General features: G+C 40.0%; 2 protein-coding genes across 2 annotated transcripts in view; both read left to right on the forward strand.

Moving 5' to 3' along the window:
* LOC133849392 (irregular chiasm C-roughest protein) overlaps positions 1–7,930 on the forward strand; it is a 65,633-nt gene extending 57,703 nt beyond the window's left edge. Inside the window, exons 2-6 of the mRNA XM_062285438.1 lie at positions 1,433–2,473; positions 3,414–3,516; positions 3,586–3,713; positions 3,781–4,915; positions 5,883–7,930. Of these exons, the coding sequence (XP_062141422.1) occupies positions 1,469–2,473; positions 3,414–3,516; positions 3,586–3,713; positions 3,781–4,915; positions 5,883–6,415 (2,904 nt within the window). The 5' untranslated portion in view covers positions 1,433–1,468 and the 3' untranslated portion in view covers positions 6,416–7,930. The remainder of the gene's footprint in view (positions 1–1,432; positions 2,474–3,413; positions 3,517–3,585; positions 3,714–3,780; positions 4,916–5,882) is intronic.
* A 1,756-nt stretch (positions 7,931–9,686) lies between these two features.
* The window catches only part of LOC133849391 (neurogenic locus Notch protein), a 44,724-nt gene continuing 30,645 nt past the window's right edge, over positions 9,687–23,765 (forward strand). The window contains exon 1 of the mRNA XM_062285437.1: positions 9,687–10,789. Within this exon, the coding sequence (XP_062141421.1) occupies positions 10,663–10,789 (127 nt within the window). The 5' untranslated portion in view covers positions 9,687–10,662. The remainder of the gene's footprint in view (positions 10,790–23,765) is intronic.

The following is a 23,765-nucleotide window of genomic DNA, read 5'->3' on the forward strand; positions in this document are numbered from 1 at the left end:
TATAATCACTAATTGCCTCTCAAAGCGTATACAAATAATTTCGTTTTCGCTAACTTATTTAGTTGCACACCTAATAACACAAACTAACTAAAGTTCGTTATTTAATAAATTCAAATGTGTAACATTTAAATTGAAGCCCAAATGTATGCTACACTTTTGAGTAAACACAACTTGTTAACTGACTGAGTCACTGCCAAGTGTTGTTGTCCAATATGTATAAATATGTACAATGCAAGTCAAGTAAACCATGCCCAAAATAACTACTGTATTTAACCTTTGCGTGCGTGAATGCCAATTCTATGGAACAACTCTACTGGGTCAAAATCGCGTCTCGCGTCTCAAGTACTAATTGATTTCAAGTGGACAGCCCAAAAGTATGCTTTGCTTTTTAATGAAGCAACTGCTTTCACAGCAGGCATGTGCACTGCTTGGACAAGCTGCTTGCCACTGCAGTGTGTGGTTGTGTGTTTATTAAATATCTTTTGTGTGTTTTGATTGACATTAAAAATATATATGCATACACATATTAAAGAAAGCAAAAACAAGTGCTTGCTGCTGCTGCTGTTGCTGCAGTGCGAGTAATAGTCGCAAAAGCCACAAATGCCAAGGCCAAACCACACAGGGCGCACATGACATGTGCTGGGAGAGGGGTAGAGAAGGGGGCAGACCGTGTGTTTTCGAGTGGGTGCAGCTGCAAATGCCCGTGTGGCATGTGACCATGTTGAACTGATGAATCGGACCACTGTGCAAGTGTATGTACGTATGTGTGTGTGTGTTTTCGTGTATATGTTTCAATTTCACGGCGGAACCATTCACAGTTACAGTTACAGTTGCAGTTTCATTTGCTACTTGCCTGCACTTGATTGCTTGACTGACACACACACACACACACGCAGAGATTTCTAGCTGTTATTTGTTTGCATTGCTTGCGCTGCTTTTCACAATTTTCGCGCATTTCCCTTTCATTTGACTAAACTTGACCCACAAATTGTGAGCCAGCAGGCTGGCAGCAATTCAACCAAAATTATTCAGCTGCTGTAGAATTTGACATGCCACAACTTTAACTGCATATTTTACCATTGCAATGGGATAAACAAACAGCAAAAAGAGTGATTAGAAAATTGTGCAAGCGAGAGGGAAAATGCAAGTGCTGTTAAAGCAATTTTAAATGAACTCCATGTGCGCTGCAGCAAGCAGTAACGAAACTGCTTGGCGCAGAACAACTGACAAAGCAGTATACTGCTTGGTAATCGTTCACTACTTGCTTATGGTGTGTGTCCCAGCTAAGCCTGCCAACAACCAACTGTTGGTGAAATTAAATTGGAATTTACTTTTACACCAACTACAGTGAATATTGACTAGTTTAAAACATTAGAGAAAAATCATGAATTTACTTTAAATAAACCGTTTTGTTGTTTCTTTCTACTTGCAGCACGAATAAAGGCGACTTGCAACGCGCCTAATCACGATGTTGCCATATCGTCAGCCCCTGCTGACTCTGCTCCTGCTTGCCACGCTGCTCGTCCTGCCAAATGCCACGCTGGCCAAGTCAAAGAAGGGCAACAAATCGAACCAGAACTCACACTACAGCGACTCCTCCTCCTCCTCGAGTGGCAGCAGCAACAGCAACAACAATGCGGGCAACAGCGACGAAACGACAAAAATCAAAGGACACGGCGATGGAGGCCAACACTTTGCCATGGAGCCACAGGATCAGACCGCTGTCGTCGGCTCACGCGTCACGCTGCCGTGTCGCGTCATGCAAAAGGTCGGTGCACTGCAATGGACCAAGGATGACTTTGGCCTCGGCCAACATCGCAATCTCAGCGGCTTCGAGCGCTACTCGATGGTGGGCAGCGATGAGGAGGGCGATTTCTCGCTCGACATTTATCCGCTGATGCTCGACGACGATGCCAAATACCAATGCCAGGTGGGACCCGGGCCACAGGGTGAGCAGGGCATACGATCGCGATTCGCCAATCTGACGGTCCTTGTGCCACCCGAGGCGCCAAAGATACTACAGGGTGACTATCTGGTGACCACCGAGGATCGTGAAATTGAACTCGAATGCGTGTCGGTGGGCGGCAAACCAGCTGCGGAAATCACCTGGATCGATGGCCTGGGCAATGTCCTCACCGCCGAGAGTTTCTTTGAACCGCTCGCCGATTCCAGACGCGTCACCACCAAATCCGTCCTCAAGCTGGCGCCCAAAAAGAAATATCACAATACGACAATCACGTGTCAGGCGCAAAACACCGCCGATCGCACATATCGCTCAGCCAAGGTGCTGCTTGAGGTGAAGTATGCGCCCAAGGTGTCCGTTTCAGTGGTGGGCGGTGCTCTCGCCGAGGGACGCATCCTGGAGGGCTCTGAGGTCATTCTCGGCTGCCAGGCGGATGCGAATCCGCACGAGGTCAACTATCGCTGGTTCATCAATGACGAGCTCATGACTGGTGACTTTACCACCAAAATGGTAAGTATGTGACTTGAAATTAGGGAATTGGAAATTAAGTCGAGACTGTTAAACGAATATTTCATAAATGATTTGACACCTTTTCTGATATTCCCAATGAAAAGTTCTACATAACTTTATGGGTAGATTGAAAAATTCAATTTCGTTAAATAGAACATTATTGAGCAAATAATTATTTATACAATACCTACATATGTATCTCTTTATGGGGTACTTAATCCATATGATGACATTTTATAAAATATACCATAACAATGAAGTTTAAGTCAAAAATAAAATCATTATATTTGATTTAAATAGAAATGCCGAAAAGTTCTTTAAAGTTTTCTAGAATATCTCTTTATACTTAATTTAATAAAATTTCATTCAAATATATAAAATGAATCTAAATAAAGCTAAACCTGAAATCTAAGAGATTTGATTAAAATGATTCCATTTGAAAGAACATTTTGCAGAAAATTTATTTTTTAACTTAATAATTGAAATATGAATAAAAACCCCGATTTTTCTTTTACATCACTCTATTCCAAAAAGTAATTTAAAGTATAACATTAAAGAAACGAAACTTGATAAAGTTGTAAATTGAATTTAAGCGATTTGATTAATGTGTTACATAATTCAGATTTGATTTAAAGAAAAATGTTCAGACAATTTGTTCATTAACATAAAATTGAAGTATGCCAAAAAAAAAAGCGATTTCTCATTAACTCATTTACGTTCACTCTTTTAAAATTAATAATTTTAAAATATATAAATATCAAAAGTGCAGATAATAATTTAAAGGTTTACAAAACCAAATTGGGATACAATCAATTTTGTTGCAAGGAAAATTTGAATTAAAATTAATGATTTCTTGACAGTAGTCAACAGTTTAGTGAACAAGAAGCTAGCTAAATATTTGTTTTCTCTCCTAATTAATCCCTGTTTGCTTCTTCCATAGATCATACACAATGTAACGCGACAATATGACGAGGCGATCGTCAAATGCGAAGTGGTCAATGCCGTTGGCAAGAGCGAGGAAACCGAAACACTCGACATCAGCTGTAAGTTGGCTGCATTCTTTGACACCTTCAAAAAACCTTTACTAAAGAACTTTCTATTTGTTTGTGCAGATGGTCCCGTGTTTCGACAACGACCCGCCAGCAAGGAGGCGGACTTGGGCGCCACTGTAACGATGCGCTGTGAAGTGGCCGGAAATCCTGCGCCGAAGATCGAATGGATCAGCGAGAACTCCGATCGGGTAAGTTCAATAAAATACCAAGCGATAAACTCGAGCTAAATTCCTCTCTCTCGCTCTCTCTCTTAAGGTTGTGGGAAACTCACCGGAACTGAAGATCAAGGTGAGCAGCAATACGGCGGGACGTTACTTCTGTAAGGCGACGGTCGAGGGTTTTTCCGAGATCGGTGCCGAGGCCACGATCTATGTGAAACGTGCACCGATCATCACCTCACAAAAGGTGCAATTCGGTGCCGTTGGCTCGCGGGCAAAGATCGATTGTCTGGCCTTTAGCATACCGAAGGCAGAGCATATCCTCTGGTCCTTTGAGGGGAAGTTGATTAACATGAGCAGCGCCGATCCGGATATCTACATATTCGAGGAGCATCATCTGCCCGAGGGCGTGCGTGCTGCACTGATCATCAAGGAGAGCCGATCGACGCATTATGGCAAATACAATTGCACCGTACTGAATTCGTATGGCGGTGATTCGCTGATGATTACACTTGTTCCCGAACCGGGCAGCATACCCGTTGTCCTCGTCGTCTTGGGATCGATCTCAACGGTGGCCATTGTGCTGCTGATCGTGATGATTGTGATCGTGTATGGCAAGCGACGCAGTCGCAAGAAGCCAATGCCAGCCGATGTTATACCGGAGGCATCGCGTGGCGGCGATAAGCTCAACGAACTGAAGAGCGAACTGCGCTCCAAGGCCTACGATGTGGAGTACTCCGAGGCGGGCAACGATGGCCTCGCCATCAATCTCACCCAGACGCCAATGCCGGATGTGCAAATGAAGGGCGCCACCTTGGGTGTTCCACTCGCTGGTCCCGTTAAGTTCGACGAACGCTTCTCGGGCGATTATGGCGAGCGTTACAATCGCCAGTGTCACATCAAGAATCTGAAGAATCAACAGGAGCAGGCCTACAAGGAGAGCACCACCAATGGCTATGCGCCGTACTTTGAATACGCTCTCGACTACAGTCCGCCCACCGACAGTGGCAAGCCGAAAGCCGGCGGCGTCGGTGTCGGCGGTGGCGGTGGCGGTGGCATCAACTCAGCCACCTTGCCCCACTATGCAGCCAATGTGGCAACCTCAGCGGCTGGCGGCGGTGGTGTTGTCACATCGACCACCATGGGCGGAAGTGGGGCCAGCTTGCCACGCAATCAGCGTCACGAGCTGCACCAGCAGCAGCCACAGACATCGCAGGCCAACGGATTTCTGGGTAAGTTTCAAAACCAACAAAAGAACTAGTTCATTAAACTAGTTCAACACTGACTACATTCAACTTATAGCCTTGAGAATGATTATTTTCCATAATAGTTTGAATAAGCTTCTTAAATTATCTGTGAAAAAGAATTGCTTCAAAAGAACTAGTTCCATCTCATATTCATATTCTTATATAAAATGCGAAAGCAAGCTTAGGATAGAAAAAAAAACTACCAAAAATAGATTACGAAAAAAACAAATACAGTCAAATTTGGAAATCAGAACTATAAAGAAAATCAAATACAGAAAACGCTCCCAATTCAAAAAAACACTTTGCTTTTAAAGTAATTCTAATTTCCAACAAATATTGAAATATCTTGACAATGTTTTTTACCCAACATGGAAAAAAGCCTTTAAAAAAAATGTTTAATGAAATTTGTGTTTTAATTTTATTTTTGATTTCATTGCATTTAACAAAAATAAGTAACTTAAACTAAACAATTCAGTGCAATACATGTAACACACTCAAAGTACTTAAAAAAAACATAAATTTAATTTTGTGGCATGTTCAAATATTAAAGAATATCAATTCGTTAGCTGCTACTGCGTTTTGTTCTTCAAATAAGTTACCTAAAAGAACTACTTCTTCAACGATTACACTCTTAAGATAACATTAATTAAGATTGTTAAAAAAAAACTAGTTCCAAAACCTGAGTCATTTTTTTGTTTAGGTTTGTTCAACAAATTCCTTTTAAAATATGAGCAAAATAAGCTAAACTAGTTCCAAAACATGAGTCATTTTTATGATATTCAATTAATTAGGTTTGTTTAAGAGATTCCTTTCAATAAGTTAAAATCAAAACATGCCGGAACTAGTTCAAGAACTAGCTTGGCTAATCGTTACAACTAGTTCTTAATTCAACTATGCGAACAAATCGATTAATCATTGTTCTCTTTTCTCCTCGCTCTCTCTCTCTTTTTAGGTCAACCGCTGTTGCAGAACGGCATCGATAGTCGCTTTAGCGCCATCTACGGCAATCCGTATCTACGCACAAATTCATCCATTTTGCCACCGCTACCGCCGCCGAGCACCGCCAATCCAGCGGCCACGCCCGCCCCACCGCCCTACCATGCTGCCCGGCATGCCAACAGCAACGGGGGCCTGAAGCACTTCATTGGCAGCGGCTACGGGGCGAGTGCCAGCCTCAGCATGGGTTCTGCAACCGGAACCGGAGTCGGCGGTGGAGTTGGAGTTGGAGTCGGTGGCGGAGTTGGAGCTGGGAGCAGTGCGAGTGGCGGACCTGGCAGCGTCAGTGGCAGCAGCTCCAATTTGACGGCGAGCAGTAATACGCTGGCGGCCACGCCTCTCACACAGCCCTCGCTCTGCGGTGGCCCCTTAGGAGGCGTGGGCGTGGCTGGGTCACAGCAGAGTGCACAAAGTCCCTCCGGGCAGTTCATACTGCCCACCAATGGCAAGGGCGTTACACAAAAGGGGCCGCTGGCCACGCATGTTTAAGCGAGTAGCGGAGCCGGAACTGGAACTGGAACTCGAGACGGAGCCGGAACCGGAACCGGAACTGCAATTGGAGCTCGCATTAGCCGAGTGTAGCGCATATTTATTCGATCTGTATTTGTATTTGTAATGTCTAGACTCTAGACTCCCCCTAGGAAACTAAGCGCAGTTCTAATGTGTGTGTAATATTTTTTTTTTGTTTTTTTTTCGAACATAATTCGATCATATATAAAAAAAACCGTATTGTGATTTATAGCGTTAATTATTTTATGGCAAACTCAAGCAAAGAAAACATTTAACAAGAAAATGCAACAAAAAAAAAGAAACGAAAAAAAAAACAAATCGAATGAAAACGAATATGAAAATGAAAAGAGAAAAACAGAAAAAAAAAAAAACAGTCAGTAAGGCAAATATATATATATATATATATAGTGCAAATTTTAAGATCGATGAGATTATCGATTGAACAAATGAAATGAAATCTATATCAATTATCGAAAACGTATCGAAATGCGAAACTTGAAAAGTTCATTTTAACCGCGAGTTGAAAGCAAAACCACAAAACATTGCAAACTATTCACAAAACAAAAACGAAAAACAAATTATAATATGAAAAAAAAATAAATAAATAAATGAACATAAATAATAATATTGCCTGTAGTTAGTTCCAAAGTAAAACGCAGCAGCATCCGCAACATTTTCTAAGCCAAAATTTATTACATTTTTAGACTTACAAAACGGACTAAAATACATGCTAGAAAATACTTCAAAACGACTGCGGCAAAAGCCGTTGTTATTATTACAATTTGGTCAAGTTACGGCACTGTATAAAATGAACTAGTTCCAAGTCAAATATAATCCAACACAAAAAAAATAAGAATCTTGTAAGGATCTAAATTAATTATTTCACTGCCCAATATCTTTATTTTTTTTCTTTATGTTTACGTATATTATCCGATTGTTATACAATTTTCGACAAAAAGGTCTCTTAACTACCACCCAAATTCATTACAGGGTATACAGTGTATCAGCTTGACCGAATTGCGATAGCACAGCGTCAATGTGAAACCATTTCAATTTTAGCCACTAAGACATAAAACCTAAAATAAATTATGTATTTATATGTAAATTACAAATTGATATATTACATATCTATATACGTATATATATCATAATGTATATGGATCGTATATATATATAGCGCATTTGTGTATGTAGGCCAGATGGTTTAACGCTTAACTTAATTTACTAAATAGCTGTAAAAGAAAAGTAATGAAATATTTAATCGTAATTCGATATACATACGAGTATAAGTAGTACATAAAAAAGAAAACAAAATTATATATATATATATACATATATATCTACATAAAAGCAAGTGTAATACACTGCAATTTTTTTTTCTGCATAGTAAAAATACACAAAAAAGTAAAATTAGAATAAGAATTTAAACATTTTAAACATAATCTAGAAACCGAAATGAAAACAAAACAGCTTAGCGAAATTTGTAAAACATATTTGAGAGATCTACCAAAAAAGGAAAACAACAAAAGAAACCAAAAAAAAAAAAAAATATGAAAAACATCAACAACTGAAATTATTGTAAAAACAAATTTTAAAGCATAAAAATGAAAACAAACAAAAAAATATATAATGAAAGAAAAAAACGAAATGCTGCCTTATGATTCCTTGTGAAATTTGTTGGGTTCTTAAATTACTTGTGTATTTAAGCCAATACTAATTAAATTTTTTTTATTAAATATATATTAATATATAGAAATATATTAATACAAGTCTAGTGAATGAAAGTCGCTTTAAACGTTTATTGTTTAAACTTTTTAACTAGATGACGATGCTATTTGATTTTTGTTGTGCTATTTGCAGAGCTTTTACGTAAGTTCATAAGGAGGTAATGAATCGAAAAGTTTAAATAAAAAAAGAAGAAAATTAAAAAATTAACATTAATAAAAAGTAAAAGAAACTTTTGGGTAAAATGTCAAGCGATTCAATTAAAAGTTCAATTAAGTGCAGAGAAAGAAATACAATTACAAAATAATAAACGTCAAATGAAAAAAAAAATATATCGAAAAGAAATCCTATTAAGCCAAGTAAATATGATAATTATACATTACGAAATATGCATGTGAAATGCAAGTAAAGTTAAAGCAAATAGCAAATGATAAGAATGAGATGCAAAAAGTTTGTAGAACAACAAAGCAGAAGAACTAAGCAAAGTGTGAAATTTCGTGTAATATGAAAATTAATTCAATTAAAACCTAAGTCAACAAACTCAAATTAGTTGAAATAAAAACCTAAAATGAAATAAAACTCAAGCTATTGGTAATTTTACGCAATTACATTACAGGGTATGTACGGGTCGAATATTAAACAACTGCTTCGTAACAGGGTATTTGCAAGTCGACTTCGAGTATCGTCCACCGAAAATGATTGCGAAACCAATGTTTGATTGGGATTATCCATTTTATGTGATCTACAGAGTTCCCTAGTGACTGAACCAGTTCAGTAGTTCAAGCGTGAACTTGTTCTGAACTAAACGACAACAATTTTAGCTGTCATAGCCGGAGCAGATCGTCGCACCGTCGCGCAATGAAAAAAGGAAAAAACAAGTATTTAATTTTTGCAGCCATTTTGAAATTGAAAAGAAATAACGACACAGCCAACATCAACAACAACTACAACAACAGCAGCAACAACAAGAATGCAAGCCAGCCCAGCGACGCAGGCGCAGTAGCTGTCGCTGAGAGCACGATCTGCGCTCTCTAAGGAGCACCACCAAAAAGTAAAGAGTAATGTTTGTTCGCTCAATCAAACAGGTTAGTAAAATGCTTTATTGTACTGAGTGGTTAAGTCAATGGGTTTCAAAATATGTTTTCAGTAGCAATTCTGTATTTTCTAAATTTGAAGTAAGTATAATTTAAATGTGAATTAAATTAATATTAATTCCTGACTCTGAACGTTGCAACTTGCAAGCGACACTGTAATATGTTGCTTACAGTGTCCCAACGCGGCGCGCATTAACTTAAGCAGCGAGCATATTACTGCTCTATCATACACTACTGTGTTTGCTCTCACTTATGAGCGCGCGTTGAGCGTCCGGTTTGCAAATGGATCTCGGCTCACTGTGGCCTGTTCGGAGAGCGCAAAAGAGCGCGAAATAAGAGAGCGTGAGCGCAAGAGCGTAAAGAGGAGAGAGCCGGTTATCATCGTCGTTGTCGTTGTCTTTTTCCGGGGTTCAGGCAAAGCGACGCTCGTGAGCGCGGCTCAAAGTGTTGCGAGTCGTGAAACGAAACGGATATCGAGGCGGACAGTCTGCATGAGCAGTCAGCACAAATTGCAATTGCATGGGATATTTTTTTTTTGTTTGAGTGCCTCGCTTCAATTGTGTGTGTGCATGTCTGTGCGTCTATGTGTATGTGAAGTGCAAAAGCGACGCAAAATTTAACTCGCACCACAGGCAAAGAAACGAAAACAACAACAACAGCATCGAGAGCAATTCAAAGAGGCAACAACAATATGGCGTTTAATGCCGCCGCATGCGAAAATGTGCAGCATGCGAATGCGTTGCGGCGACTAATATAATAATCGCTATCGCGTTCGGTATCGGTATCGTCTAACGCTCATCGTCATCGAAATATTCAAATATTCTTTTTTTGATTATTTTTTTTGTCCACGTTGTGTGGTGTCCTCTGTGTTTTTGTGTTCGTTCTGTGCATGTGCAAACAAATCAAGTAAAAGCTAATTTCGCGATAGTGAGATAGAGAAAAGCACAGAAACAACAGCAGCAACAACAACAACAACGCGACTCCAATACGCATTTGCGTATATGTGTTTAAGTGTCAGTGTGTGTATGTGAGCAAAGGAAGCAACGCGTTCTGTCTTTGTCTTCTACAGTCGATCAATTTCAAAGTTAGTTGCGGTTGCGCGTGGAAATGTCGCCGTCGCCAGCGTCGACGTCGGCGTCGCTGCATACAACCAACGGCAACGGGCGGCCCTTAATTGTTCTATTCGCTTGGCTGCAAAATACATAAAAGTGCATTAGGAATTACACAAGAAAATATAAAAGAGAAAAGAAACAAAAATAAAAACCCCAAAGTCAAAGTGAGACAACAACAACAAAACTGCATACATAAAAATTACAACACATACTTCTACACAACTACCATAACAAAATCAACGACTAGCAAAAAAAAACTCAAATCATAAAAACGCAAATCTTAAACTGGATTACAATGCAGTTACAGCGCAGCAGACGTCGCTGTCGCGTCGCCGCACACAGAATTTGGATTAACGAAATGCTTGCGGGCGTCGCGCTGCTGCTGCTGGCGCTTGCTAACTTAAGCTGCGCACAAGCGACGGGTAAGTGTAATATTAAAAACAAAAAAAAAAACGCAAAGTACATGCATTCTAAATGCAAAACAAAGAATAAAGCATAAAACAATAATCGAATCAAATACAATAATATTTTTTATATTTTTTTTTTTGCATGCATTTTGAATTCGTCTGCATTTTCGTTCACTCGTTTTCGTTTCCCTTTCTATTTGCCTCTCGTATTCCTTTTCGCCTCGCTGTTCGTTGCTGTCGCTCCTGTGTGCGCCTGCTTGCCATGCCTTGCCTGCGCTCTCAGAGCACGGACAGGTGGTCGCTGGATCGCTCTCTCTCTCTGGGCTGCGCACGCTCTTTCGCTCGCATTGTGCATGCTTGCCCTCTCTCTGTCTGCCTTGCTCAGATTTCTGTGTGCGCAGCTTGAGCATATTTTTGTTGTTGTATTTGTATTGTATTTTACCGTCGGCAGCCTTTCGTTTCGTTTCATGCCATTTTGTCTCATTGCGATATGTACACACGGTTTGCTGTGCTCTGCTGTGCTGTATGTGTGTGTATGACAGTTGACACTGTTATACTTGCTAGCATATTATTTCTTTTGTCAACTTCCTGTAGTTCAGCTCTCGATGTCGATGTCGATGTCACTGCTGTCTCTGTCTTTGGGCTTTTGTGTGTGGACCCCCAATAATAATTAGTCTCACTTGTCAAACTTTTGTGCGTCGCTATTTGCACTCACAACACAAAGAGAGCGAGACACAGAGAGAGAGAGAGAGGAACAACTTCACTCCAAATCGAGCTCTAGAGGGTCTGGGTCTGGGGGTCTGTAGAATATGCAGACATCATGCATGAAAATACAATATTTGCATATGCGCCCCTTGTCTAATCATTGTGTCAACAGTCGTCTTCTTACTTATACACATACAAAGTGTGTGTACTTAGGTGTAGGTGTTGTAGTTGTATCTACTCTCATTGCCCTTACAAACTTGTTAAACTTTCCAGGAATTATAAAAAAAAAACACCTTATTTTTCACTGGAATACATAAAAAAAAAGAAACGAAGGTAATATTATCGGCCATTAGACGACGTTCCTTTTTTTATGGACACAGCGCGATATGTGAATTAAGCAGAAATATCTTTAATCTAATGATGCCTTACGTTGAAAGCTAAATTAATCATTCCCAGCTCAGTTTAAATGCCACAAACCCGATAGCTCTGACTTGCTGTGGCAAATCTAGTTTTTTGTTGTTGTTGTTACATTTTGCATCATATTTGTCGCTTTTAGCGATTTCCTCGACTCGGTTTCCTTCATTAGCCCCCGTTCACCTAGCGACCGATCGTCTATGATATTGACAGCGCTGAACGTTTTGCATATCAGATCCGCTCTCCATTAAGGCGCCATTAAATGCTGCGACAAATTAGTGGCAACCAAAAGGAGCAAGACAACAGATGAAAAAAAAAGGTAGACGTAAAGCGACTTTCCCATTCATTTTCATTCACATTGACATTTAAGCTCGGCTGTTTAATATTATGCATAATCGACAACAACCACAACAAGTTGGTAACATTTGCATGCATTTTAATAATTTACGCCCGGCATTGAAGCAGAAGAGAACCACGCCCCGTTGGCGCAGCATCTTGGAGAGCATTCAACTTTCGCTTGGCGTCTCTCAGATTTTTTGTTGCTTGGTGCTGCTGCAGCTGACAAATCATGTTGCTTCCCCCCTCACCAGTTTGGAGCCTGCTGGACTTGAGCGTAACGGTTTTTCTGTAGCGAGCGGCTGCAACCACCGAAACAGCAAAAAAAAATATATATATATAATGAAAAGGAAAAAAACCACCGAGCGAAAAGCGACAGCTGCCATACAGAGTTAGAGGGATCTCAACAACAACAACAAGAACAACAACAACAAACGACACTCTGCTGTGTTCCTGTGTGTGTGCAACTGCAACCCCTAAGCATATTGCACAGGCGCGTCCTTTTTACTGTTTGCTCTGCTGATCAAATTACGGATAAACAGCAGGGCGAACAAAACAGAGACAGCTACAGACAGAGAGCGAGAGAGTGAGCGGGATAACACATGCTACCTCTCTACCTAGGCACATACACGAGACACGACGATCCGCACCGAAGCGATCCGAAGTCGAGCCGAACCTCGCTCGCAGCCACAAAACAAGTTCTCCGTCTACTTTTGTATCGCGTCGTTCGTATTTTCAATGTCGCGCATTCTCCCTGTTGTGCCTGCACTTTTAGCCAGCAACTGCAAAAGTATTTCCTGTCTGCTGCTGCCTTTTCTCTCTTCTCTGCTCTTCTCTGCTCTGCTTCTGCTTCTCCTCTATCCTTATCCTTAGCCGAACTGTGCGCACCCTAAAAAACATTCAACATTTCTTGACTCTGCCCCGAAATGTGCTCTTCCCGAAAATTATTGTAAGTCACGCACATACAAAACTGGCTGCTAGATCTTCTCCTTAATTATCCCAGTTTGCCGTTGATTTCGGCATATGGGAATTATAAATAACGATAGTGTCTTGCCCATAGGAAAATCATATATGTACACGTAATTCCAATGCGACCCGTAGAGTGCAAAATTAGCTAAGGGATCGTTAATGATGCCCCAGTAATCGTAATAACAGCTATAAGATTAAGGAAAGCAGTTTCATATATTTTGAGATTAAAGTAAACTTGATTTCCATTCTTTAATTAAAGAGGAAGTTTAGATGAAGCTATAAGAATGAATAAGCAAACTGTAGAACTGTATAAAGAAATATTTAGGTTTTTAAAATCTAGAAAATACATTTTGTATTGCAACATTGTTGCCAAAAAAGAAAAGCATCAAAATGCTTGCTGATTAAGTTCTTGATACCCAACACATGTCAACACTTTGACTTGCTTGAAATCGAGTAAAGCTTATAATATGTAGATGAAAGTAAAGCAGGTAAAAAACAATGTCGAGGCCAAGAAAGAAAGAAAGAAAGAAGACATAAGTGTTTTAAGCCTTTCTTTTGATTCACACAATTAGTCTGGATATAATTAAGTGCCTTCCGGCGATAACCGAGTCTCAACGCAACACAGGAGCGCAATGGAGCAATGTCAACTTGTGTGAAAGTTGTTGCCCAATTGAAGCCTGTCCGTCTTTTTGGCCGTCTTGTTGCCTGCTTGAATATCATCAGCAGCAAAGGCGATGGAGTTGTTGTTGTCCGTTCCCCCCCTCCTCGAGACTTCTTCTCTCTTTGCTTTGGGTGCCTGTTTTTTTTCATACGGGGCACTTATCGCCCATTTGCTGTCACATTTATTAATTAATCGATGCCGCCTTTTGGTAACTTTCTCAGCACTTAAGCGATTGGTAACTTAAGACTTAATTAAAAAAAACGGAATATGTAAGCTTGCTAATTTTGTGATGCGTTAAATCTGAAACAAATACCGAAAGTCGATCGGAAAGAACAAAAAAAACTAAAATAAAAAGAAGTAGAAGAAAATGGTAGCAAAGTGTTGTGTAGTGAAGTGAAGTAAAGTAAATGCAGCAGTTGGTCTGAACCGAAAACGAAATAAACCCGTTTAAAGGAATGCTTGCATATTGATTATAATGCTGTGTTACTTGATACCACCTCAAGATGATGATGATGATCATCATCATCATTGTGTTGATGTTGCAGAGCAGTTCCGTTTAGACAGGCGATCCTGTTTTTGTTTGCAAAAAAATACACACACACACACAGCTCTTTATAACGTAGAGAAGAGAGTGAGAAAAATTTGGATTTATTTTTTTTGGTTTGGTTTGGCAGGTAGAATTTTGCGATGCTCCGGAAATCACAGACAGTAAAGTAATGCTGTTGATGATGTTAATGCTTTTGGCGGGGGGTGGGGTGCGGAGTGGGGGGCAACATAGAATGCAAGTTGTAACATTAGTAGTTGCAAGTCGCTTTCCCATCACATCAGACGGAGCGAGCGAGAGACTCGAGACTCGAGACTCGATTGGATGGACATATTGGACATTGCATAAACATGACTCTCTGTCATTGTTCCCATCATCAACAACATCAACAGCAGCATCAGTATCTATCAACAACAACAACAACAATAACAACGACAACAACAGGAGAGTTGGCATTGCCATAGATGAGCTTGGTCCAAACAACTTTCCAAGGCGGTTGCTGCTGCGATGCTGAGATGCTGGGAAAATGCCGCAAATGGTTAGACAAAACTGTTTGGAATCAGTTGGGGAAGTTGGGATGCATGTTTCCAGCTCAATTTGGCTTAAACTAATTATGAAAGCAGCTAGCTAGCCAAACCAATCGCTCAATCCTTCACTTCTATTGTAGCTTCGCTTTGCTTCATTTTTTCATTCGTTTTTCTTTCGTTTTTTTTTGGTGTTTGCTGTAATTAAATCTCGAAAAAATCAACGATTAGGCCAAGAAGTTGCTGCAGTCTGTTTATTGACTTTTAATGATGGTCAGGCGAATTAGTGCGCACACACACACACACACACACACACACGCACGCATTCACCTCTCTGGTTTTTGTTGTCTTTACCCTTTGTTCTCTTTCCTTAGACTTGGCTTAGCCCATCAACTTTTGCCTCGAACAACTTGGCCAACGACTTGGTCTTCTACTTCTTGCCTGACTTGCTGCCTGTTTAATGAGTTTTCTTTATGGCCAGGGCGCAGCACACACACACACACACACACACACAAACACATACACATAGAGAGATACTCTCACACAGAGAAGTATCTGCTGTCTGATACGCACTGACCGAACAAGTTTTTAGTATTTTTTTCATCTTTCTTCTTCTTTTTCTTCTGTGTTGTGTTTCTCTTCTCTTTGCTGCTGCTCGGTTTTCGTGCTAAGTGTGTGTGTGTGTGTGTTTGTAGTTGTTGTTTTCTTCTGTTCTCTGCTTTGTGTGTCTTATTCTTATAACCACTTCATGGCCTGGGCCCGGCTTGGGCTTGGGCTTGGGTCCAAAAAGGCTGACAACCTCGGCTAAAGAAAACGACAAACGACGACGACGAAGACGAGAACAAATGAACGGGGCAAAACAGCTCTTCGGTGTCTTCTTCGGGCCTTCTTTTGCCTCTCGGACTTGAGACTCGGTTTCGGTCTCGGTCTCGATCTGTGATTCGGCTTCGGGTTCGGAGTACAACAATTTTTATAGATATTACCCAAAGTGTCTTGTCTTGTCTTGTCTGGTGTGTTGTGTTGTGTTGTGTTTTGTTGTGTTGTGTGTTGTCTTCTGTTTTCTTGATGTATGTGTGTGTGTGTATTTGTTGTCTTTGCTGCTGTCTCTTGGCCACGGCCAGGCCCAGACCCGATACCAACCAAGCCCAAGCCCAAGCCCAGGCCCAGGGGCCGCATTGCACGCGATGCTAGAGCGAGACAAGCAGCCATATAGCGCTGCTATTGCTGTCGCACTCGCACGCAGGCAGACAGACAGACGGACGGAGAAAACTCGCTTGAATGCTGCCTGCCAACTCATTCAGCTGGACATAGAAATTCTTTCTAAGTTTCAAACTTACAACAAAATGTGGCAAGTTCTCGAACTCTGTCTGTATGCATGGGTGTATGTGTGTGTGTGCGTGTGTGTGTGTGTTTGTGTGCAATGAGAAATGACAATCATCATTATGTACACTTGAGCGATGCGACGGCGATCAAACGGATCGCATATTGAGCAGAGACTCGTATTTTGCCTCAAGTTGAAACTGAAATCGACGAGTCTTCATCTTCTTCTTCGCTTGGGTGTGAGAATCCAGCTGCTGTGTAAGTAGATCAGCCCAAGATCAACAACACACACACACACACACACACACACTTGTGAAGAGATAAAAAATGCTTTGGAGTAGATAAAAAGTCATAAAATAGATAAAAATACATATACAATGGATGTCTTTAATTACACAGATCTCTAGAGAGATGGCCAAACAAGGAGCATTATTATAGAATATTGAGTGTATATTTTGAACAAGGAAGTCAAATGTAGTCAAATAGATGCAAAAGTATCTGCATCATTATCGTGGCATTAACATCGCACAAATTCATTTATAACAATCACTTTTTTTTTTCTCGAGCAGCTTCAAACTAATTAATGCATCGGTTAATGATCGTTGTGATCTTTGAAGTATCTTTTTCATTTTTCGAATCCATTAAAATCGAATGCAAAACATATTGGAAAATGCAGTTACACATTTATGATCGATCAAACCAGCTCTTAACTATGAGTGTGTGTGAGTGAGTGTGAGTGTGTTGACTGTTTGCATTTGCATTTGGAATGTCAAGTTAACGGCTAAAATGAGCTACCAGTTAGCTGCCCTCAAAGATCACTTAGCAACCAAGATCGAAACGAGACGAGACGAGACGAGAAACTCTCTATTTTGTATGTTATCGACAGGTGGCGCCACATTGATGTTGTCTCCAGCTTTTGTGGCATCAATTAACAATGCGCAGCCAGCTCCTCTCTGGTTGCAAAGAGCAAAAAAGCCCTAAATCCTCGTTTAAACTTGACGCTAATCTAAACATTCACACGCTGTCGAATGTTTAAGAGTAGCTTTCGTATTGTTGTTGTTGTCTGCCGGAAGTGTTAAATGCTTCACTTTATTTAAAGTACACACAACGACAACGACAGACAGAGAAAGGGAGAGGGAGAGAGAGAGAGCAAGGCATAATATCACTCATATGCCACATTATTATTATGGTCTTTAAACTTCATGCAACTTTATGTATAAAGCAACCCTTTCTGCTTACACTGTGTATGTGTGAGTGTTCGTGTACATGTGCATGTGTGTGTGTGTGTGTGTGTGTGTGTGTAGTTTGTGCGTCTGCGCAGCCATTTGCCTTTCGTCGTTGGCTTTGGCGCGCATTTGTCGACGACCTCATGAGGGTGTCTTCTCTCTGTTCTCTCTGTTCCCACGTTCACACAGCGTCGCTCTCTCCCTCTCTCTCTCTCTCTCTCTCTCTCGCTCTCTTCTGTCCTTGCAGGGTTGCTGCTCTTGGGGTTGGGGGTGTTGATGATGCCATGTAAAGTGTCGCATGTGTTTTCAAGTGCACTCTTCAATTACCCAAAACCGGGGCAACGGGAAGGAAGGAAGGAATGAAAAACCTCCCGACTTCAACGCATTACCAACTACTCGGCAGCTGGCCCATTTGAGCCCGTTTACTTTATCATTTATATTATGTTATTCTTGTTGTTGTTGCGGTTATCATTCGCTCAATTACGTAGCATTTCATTAAGGGCGCCTTAGGGTAGGTCTTGCATACGGACGGACAGACAGAAAGACAGAAAGATAAACGCACACAGATGCACACTCAACATATGCTCTGTCAAATGATTTGTGATCAAAATAAGATGCATAAGAGTCCAGGGGTAAAAACAGTTTAAAATAGATCTATGTAGATCTACAAAAGGAAAGAAAACCTCAAACAGATGCATGACTAAACAAGTTTCTAGCGAGTTGAATTTTAAAGTCAGTCTTTATAATTTGTAATTACAAGTTAGTTCCTTGCTTTAATAGGAAAGAAAGTTTTATTGGAGTTGAAATTATTTCATTATTAGAAATTCAAAGTAAGTTCTTCCTTGCTTGATTAGCTCAAGATTAAGATCTTATAGTATGTGTTTGTTTGGCATTATTTGAAGAGTTAATTGAAAACGAAGCTTGGCACATTTAACAACTGAGCTGAGCTGCTTATCAATTTGTAACCAAAATGAATAAGAAAGAGAGAAGAGCGGAGAAAAGCAAGTAAAGAATGTAACCACAAAAACCACAACATCCTCCCCGAAATTTGCTGCGCCACCCAACCGTTGATCCAATTACTGAGTACGAGTATTTCGAGTGCTGCTGCTCCATCAACTGACAGATAGATAGAGTCGAGACAAGTCAAGTCAAGTCGACTCGACGAGACCGATTACCGATTAACCGACTCGAGTCGAGTCGAGTCGAGTCGAGTTGAGTTGAGTTGAGAACGCTTCTTGGGCGGCTTAGATATCGCTGGCTGGCAGTAAGTTGACTGTGGCCTATTAATCTATCAGTCAGGCGACGTCGAAATCGGTGGAAGCTAACATACATGTACAATACTATATAAGACAAGAGACCGCAAAAGATGCACACGACAGAGAGACAGAAGAGAGAGAGAGAGAGAGAAAGAGATGTAACCTAAAAATCTACAGAAATCAAATGGAAGAAGAAGAAGAAGGCAAAAACCGAACCAAAAACCAAAAAACCGAACCGAACCGTTGCGATCTGTTGAACGTTCCCACACTCGTTTTTCGTTTTACAACAAGAGACAGAGAGAGACGGAACAAGAGAGAGAGAGAGAGGGAGAGACACGGAGCAGACAGAGGCACTTGGAGCTACTTTTTCATTAACACTTTACAATCTTTCCGCATTTTGTTGCCCCCACCCCTCGACTGTTATTACAACGTTCACGTTTACTGGACGACGCCTCTGCAGCGAGAAGTGTCTTTTGTTGTTGTTCGTCGTTCGTTCGTTTCGTTTTCTATTTGCCATTACACATTATTTATGGGGCGACTATTTATTTTTATTTAGCTTTTCATTGTTGTAGCTGCGGCTGCGGCACGGTGCGCTGTGTTGTGTTGTGTTGTGCCACCTCCACACCACAGCAAACGACTTGCCACCGCCCCCGCAACAATTTGTCAGCACTTGCCTGGCCTGTGAAACAGTTTGAAGAGCTCTCCCATTGGCATCTCGTCGGCTCGGCGACTTATCAAACAAACACACACTGAACACAGAAGACAGAAGAGAGACAAAGAACACAGGCAGAGGAAAGATACGCCAGAAGAAGCTGAACACAAAAAAAGAGAGCGAAGGAAGAATTCATGCAACAACATTTGCGTCGCAATTTGCAAGCCAAAGTTTTCTGCCTCCTCCTCCTATTTTATCAAACTTGCAAAGTGCAGCGCCGCAGCAGATAATCGGAAATTGGAGCTGCAAGCAGCGAGCGAACTGAACTTTGAAGAAGATTGATCTTGAGCTCTTAATTTGTAGATTAACTTAAGTGCGAACAAGAAGAAGAAGAAGAAGAGACAAGATGCAGCAGGAGGATTACTTCCTCCTCCAAAGATCGAAGACCGAAATTTGTTGCTGTTGCTGTTGCTGTGATTTGCAAAACATGATGAAATGTTTCTGCTGCTGCTGTTCCAGATAAAGCTCTCGCATGGGACAATTTTGAACATGCTGAAACATGCACATTGCTGTCGCGTTGTGTTATGTTTTTGTTTATTTATTTATTTATTTATTCATATGCTCGCACGATTAAAGCCTGAGAACAACGAACGTCAGCGTATCGAAGTTTTCGGTAGCAGAATTTATGACGCTGACTGAACAAACGATAAGTTTGTAAGATTATTCAATGAGTGGGATAGAGAGAGACAGAGAGAGAGAGAGATGTGTGCCACTGCCACACGAGGCAAGTTTGCTATGCCACTCACACACACACACACACACATTGCTATTGTTGGGGGCAGATAAAAACTGAATGGAAACGAAAGGAGGCAACATCACACACAGCAGACACTTTGCATGACTTTGCCCGGCTGTATGTGTGTGTGTGTGTGTGTGTGTGTGGCAAGTTAACGACTTAAATGCATTTTATGATAGAAGAATTGGGTTTTCCTCAGCAACAACAAAAAATTTGCAAGCGCATTCGGATTCGGATTGCATGACTGCCAGATGCCCTGTAAACACGCAAAGTTGAATTTCTAAATGAATTAAGCTATGCAACATCATTCAACTTGTCTTGTTGCCTAATTAACAAATTGAGGGCGCCTCACTTAGTTCATTGATTATTATTATTTTTTTTTTTTATTATTCCGATCGCTAATCCAGGATATCAACATCTCCTTTACTCTATTTTTGCGTCTCTCTCTCTCTATCTCTCTCTCTCTCTCTCTCTCTTTCTGCCGCTTCAAAGCTTCATTGCTGACTGATTTTATTTTTTTTGGGGCAATCGTTGGCATTATTTTTTCTTTATAAATTGTTATTTTATGATGTGTTTTTTGTTGTTGTTGTTGCTGTTGCTGTTGCTGTTGCTTTATATCTGCGCTATGAACAACTTTGCGGTTATTTTTTGATAGTTTTATACATTTTTATACACATTTATATATACATAGATGTATGTCTGTATGTATGTATATATTTACTTATTTTGTGCGCTGTTGTGTGGTGGAGAAAAGCGTGAGAAATTTTTGGCCGTGGTTTGTTGTTTTTTGTTGTTGTTCAGCTTGTTGTAGTTGTTGTTGTTGCTGTTTTACTTGTCGCTGTCGACGTTGTTTGTTGTTGTTTTTAGTTGTTTTTTTTTTTTGCCTTTGTTTTAGTTTCAGTTTCGTCAATGTTGTTGTTGTTATTGCTGTTGTTGCTGTGTTGCTTATTATGCTGATAGCGTTTTTGGGTGGCTTTTGTTTGTGGTTCGCTCTCTGTCCACTTGTCTCTGTATATATGTGTGTGTGTATGTCTGTGTAAGTAATGCGAAAAATTTAAATTCGATAAGCGCCATTTATAACGGCCAGTGACATTTGTCTGCACCTACTTGCCGCACACACACGCCCCCTTCCACTTCACGTTGAGCGGTAGTTAAAAAAAAAAGACATTACAAATTATCATAGAGTTTGGAAAATTTTACGACCTGAACATGTACAAACCACAAAAACTGTAAAATATATGTCAAAATTGCCGTGTTTGAAATATTGAATTATTTTTGAGTATTACTGCTTCTCATTTATTGTGACTTAAATTTTAAATTTAATATAGAAATCGCATTTAAAAACATATTTATTTTTGGTTTTTATTATTTCACTTTAATCTTTATTTTTCATGTCTATTATAACAATAAAAAATGTATTACACAAACAAATAAGAAAAATCAAGCTTGCTCAACTGTCCAATATTCCAAATAAATATACTGCAAATTTACTAAAATACAGCAGAGTGTAAATTTAATATATTAATATACTATTACGTTCAACATTTACTATAGACTACAAAATATACTAGATTCGACATAATATTACATTCAAAATATACCACAGATTACACTATATACTATTACATTCATAATATACTAAAAACTAGACAACATATTGGTTTAAATATATACAAAATATACTATGGACTACGAAATATACTGGATTATACATTCGAAATATTTTTATAGATTACAAAATATACCCGATTTGGTATAACTACATTCAAAAATATACTAAAGCCTACAAAATATACTAGATTTTCAACTAAAACAACTAAAAACCAACTGATCATTACTTAGACAATCTTGTGATATCAGCTCAAAAAATCTGTTCAACTTGCGCCTACTTAGTAACAGTTTAGCAGCGCATTAAATGACTTGGCTAATTAACAGCTCATTTGTCTAAACAACACGTCGAAGCTCATGTAAAAGCACTCGGAGGAGGCGAACTCAATTGCGAGGGTGATCTTCACGTTACACTTGCCTGCATCGGCAAGCGTCCGACTAAACGCCGTACCAAAAAAAAAAAAGGAAAAATGAAAAAATACCTCAACAGATTTGTACAGCAAGTTTTTGTTGTTCATTGTGCGGTAAATCACACGCAATAAAAAGAGGAAAATTGAAAAAGAAAAAAAAAAACTAAGCGAAAAATGAAAAACTGAAAACTAAAAGCGTTCACGCTCTGTTGATGAAGCGTTGAATCGCCAAGCGCGCTGCTGTTAATTCATTTAAGCCACGCCCACAGCGCCCAACTTGCCGAATTAACAGAAGGTGGAAAACCCAACTTAGACAAGTTGACAAGTTTTTTTTTGGGCCAACAGAAGCTGGAATAGAACTGAAATAGGTATTAATTATGTTTATTACATTTTACGAGACAGCTGTCTGCAATTAAACTAACGATTTCAAAAGCTTACCCGAAATCTTTGAAACCTTGATTTATGGTCTGTGAATAAAATTGAAAAGTTGTATTTTATTTGTATTTATTTTTGTTGTGTTTACCGCCCGCAATTGAATTTGCAATTTCAGCTCGTGTCATTTGAGTTCGCTTTAACAAATTATTATTGCTTACTTGTGAGAGATTGTTCGTATAAAAGACGACGACGATAATGTGGTTAAAAGACACATATATTCGCACACTTTATTTTGAAGTATACTTAATATTCGTAAGCGCAGAGTTGTTTGTTCTTTCGGAGAATCGCAGAATCGAACCGCACCTTAACAAAAGCGAATAAACATTTTTTATAGTAGTTTATAATGTTGTTGTTGTTATTATTGCCTTTTTATTTTATTTCATTTCATTTTGTTGTTTCTGTTGCTGTTGCTTTATGCGCTGCACTAATTGAGGTCAATTAGTTTACACACAGTCCGCAGGAGAGGCGATCGAGTGGGAGATTGAAAGAGCAAGAGAGCAAGAGTGGGAGAGCGGGAGACGGAGAGGGAGAGGGAGAGGGCAAAGGCGCAAGCAGGCAACGCAGCTGGCGACATAAAATGTTGCAAAAAATTAAGACAATCAGCAAAATGTATAGCAACATGTTGCTCTTGTTATTGCCGTTGTTGCTGTGTCGCATATTGCTTTTGCTTTTGCTTTGCTCGCATAAATTTCGCAATATTATGCATACGCCGTGTATGACTCAACACAACGCAAACTCAAACTCAAACTCGACTTGATTGTCTGCTTTGCAGATATGTACATATGCATGTTTGTTTGTTTGTGTCTCCATCGCCATCGCCTCGACTCCATCTATATTTCAGCGAAAGATTTATGCCCATCGATCATTTAAATGCTAAATTTATGTTTGCGCGATACGCGATAATTTCGCAGTTGCATTTGCTTATTTCGAATGCCGCGCGCGCAACGCACAACTCGCAACACACAACGAATGCCCATTGAAATCAAATGAAAAGGGTGGCCAAAAACTCCAACGAAAGGGGGGCTAAAAAATACAACAACAAAAAAAAAGTGTCATAGCCATAGAGATATTACTTTTATACGACGCGCAACGGGCAACGAGTCTCTCGCTTTGCGAAGACAAAGCTATTTATTTA

This window comes from Drosophila sulfurigaster, chromosome X, assembly GCF_023558435.1.
Source record: "Drosophila sulfurigaster albostrigata strain 15112-1811.04 chromosome X, ASM2355843v2, whole genome shotgun sequence".
In the NCBI taxonomy this organism is placed as follows: domain Eukaryota; kingdom Metazoa; phylum Arthropoda; class Insecta; order Diptera; family Drosophilidae; genus Drosophila; species Drosophila sulfurigaster.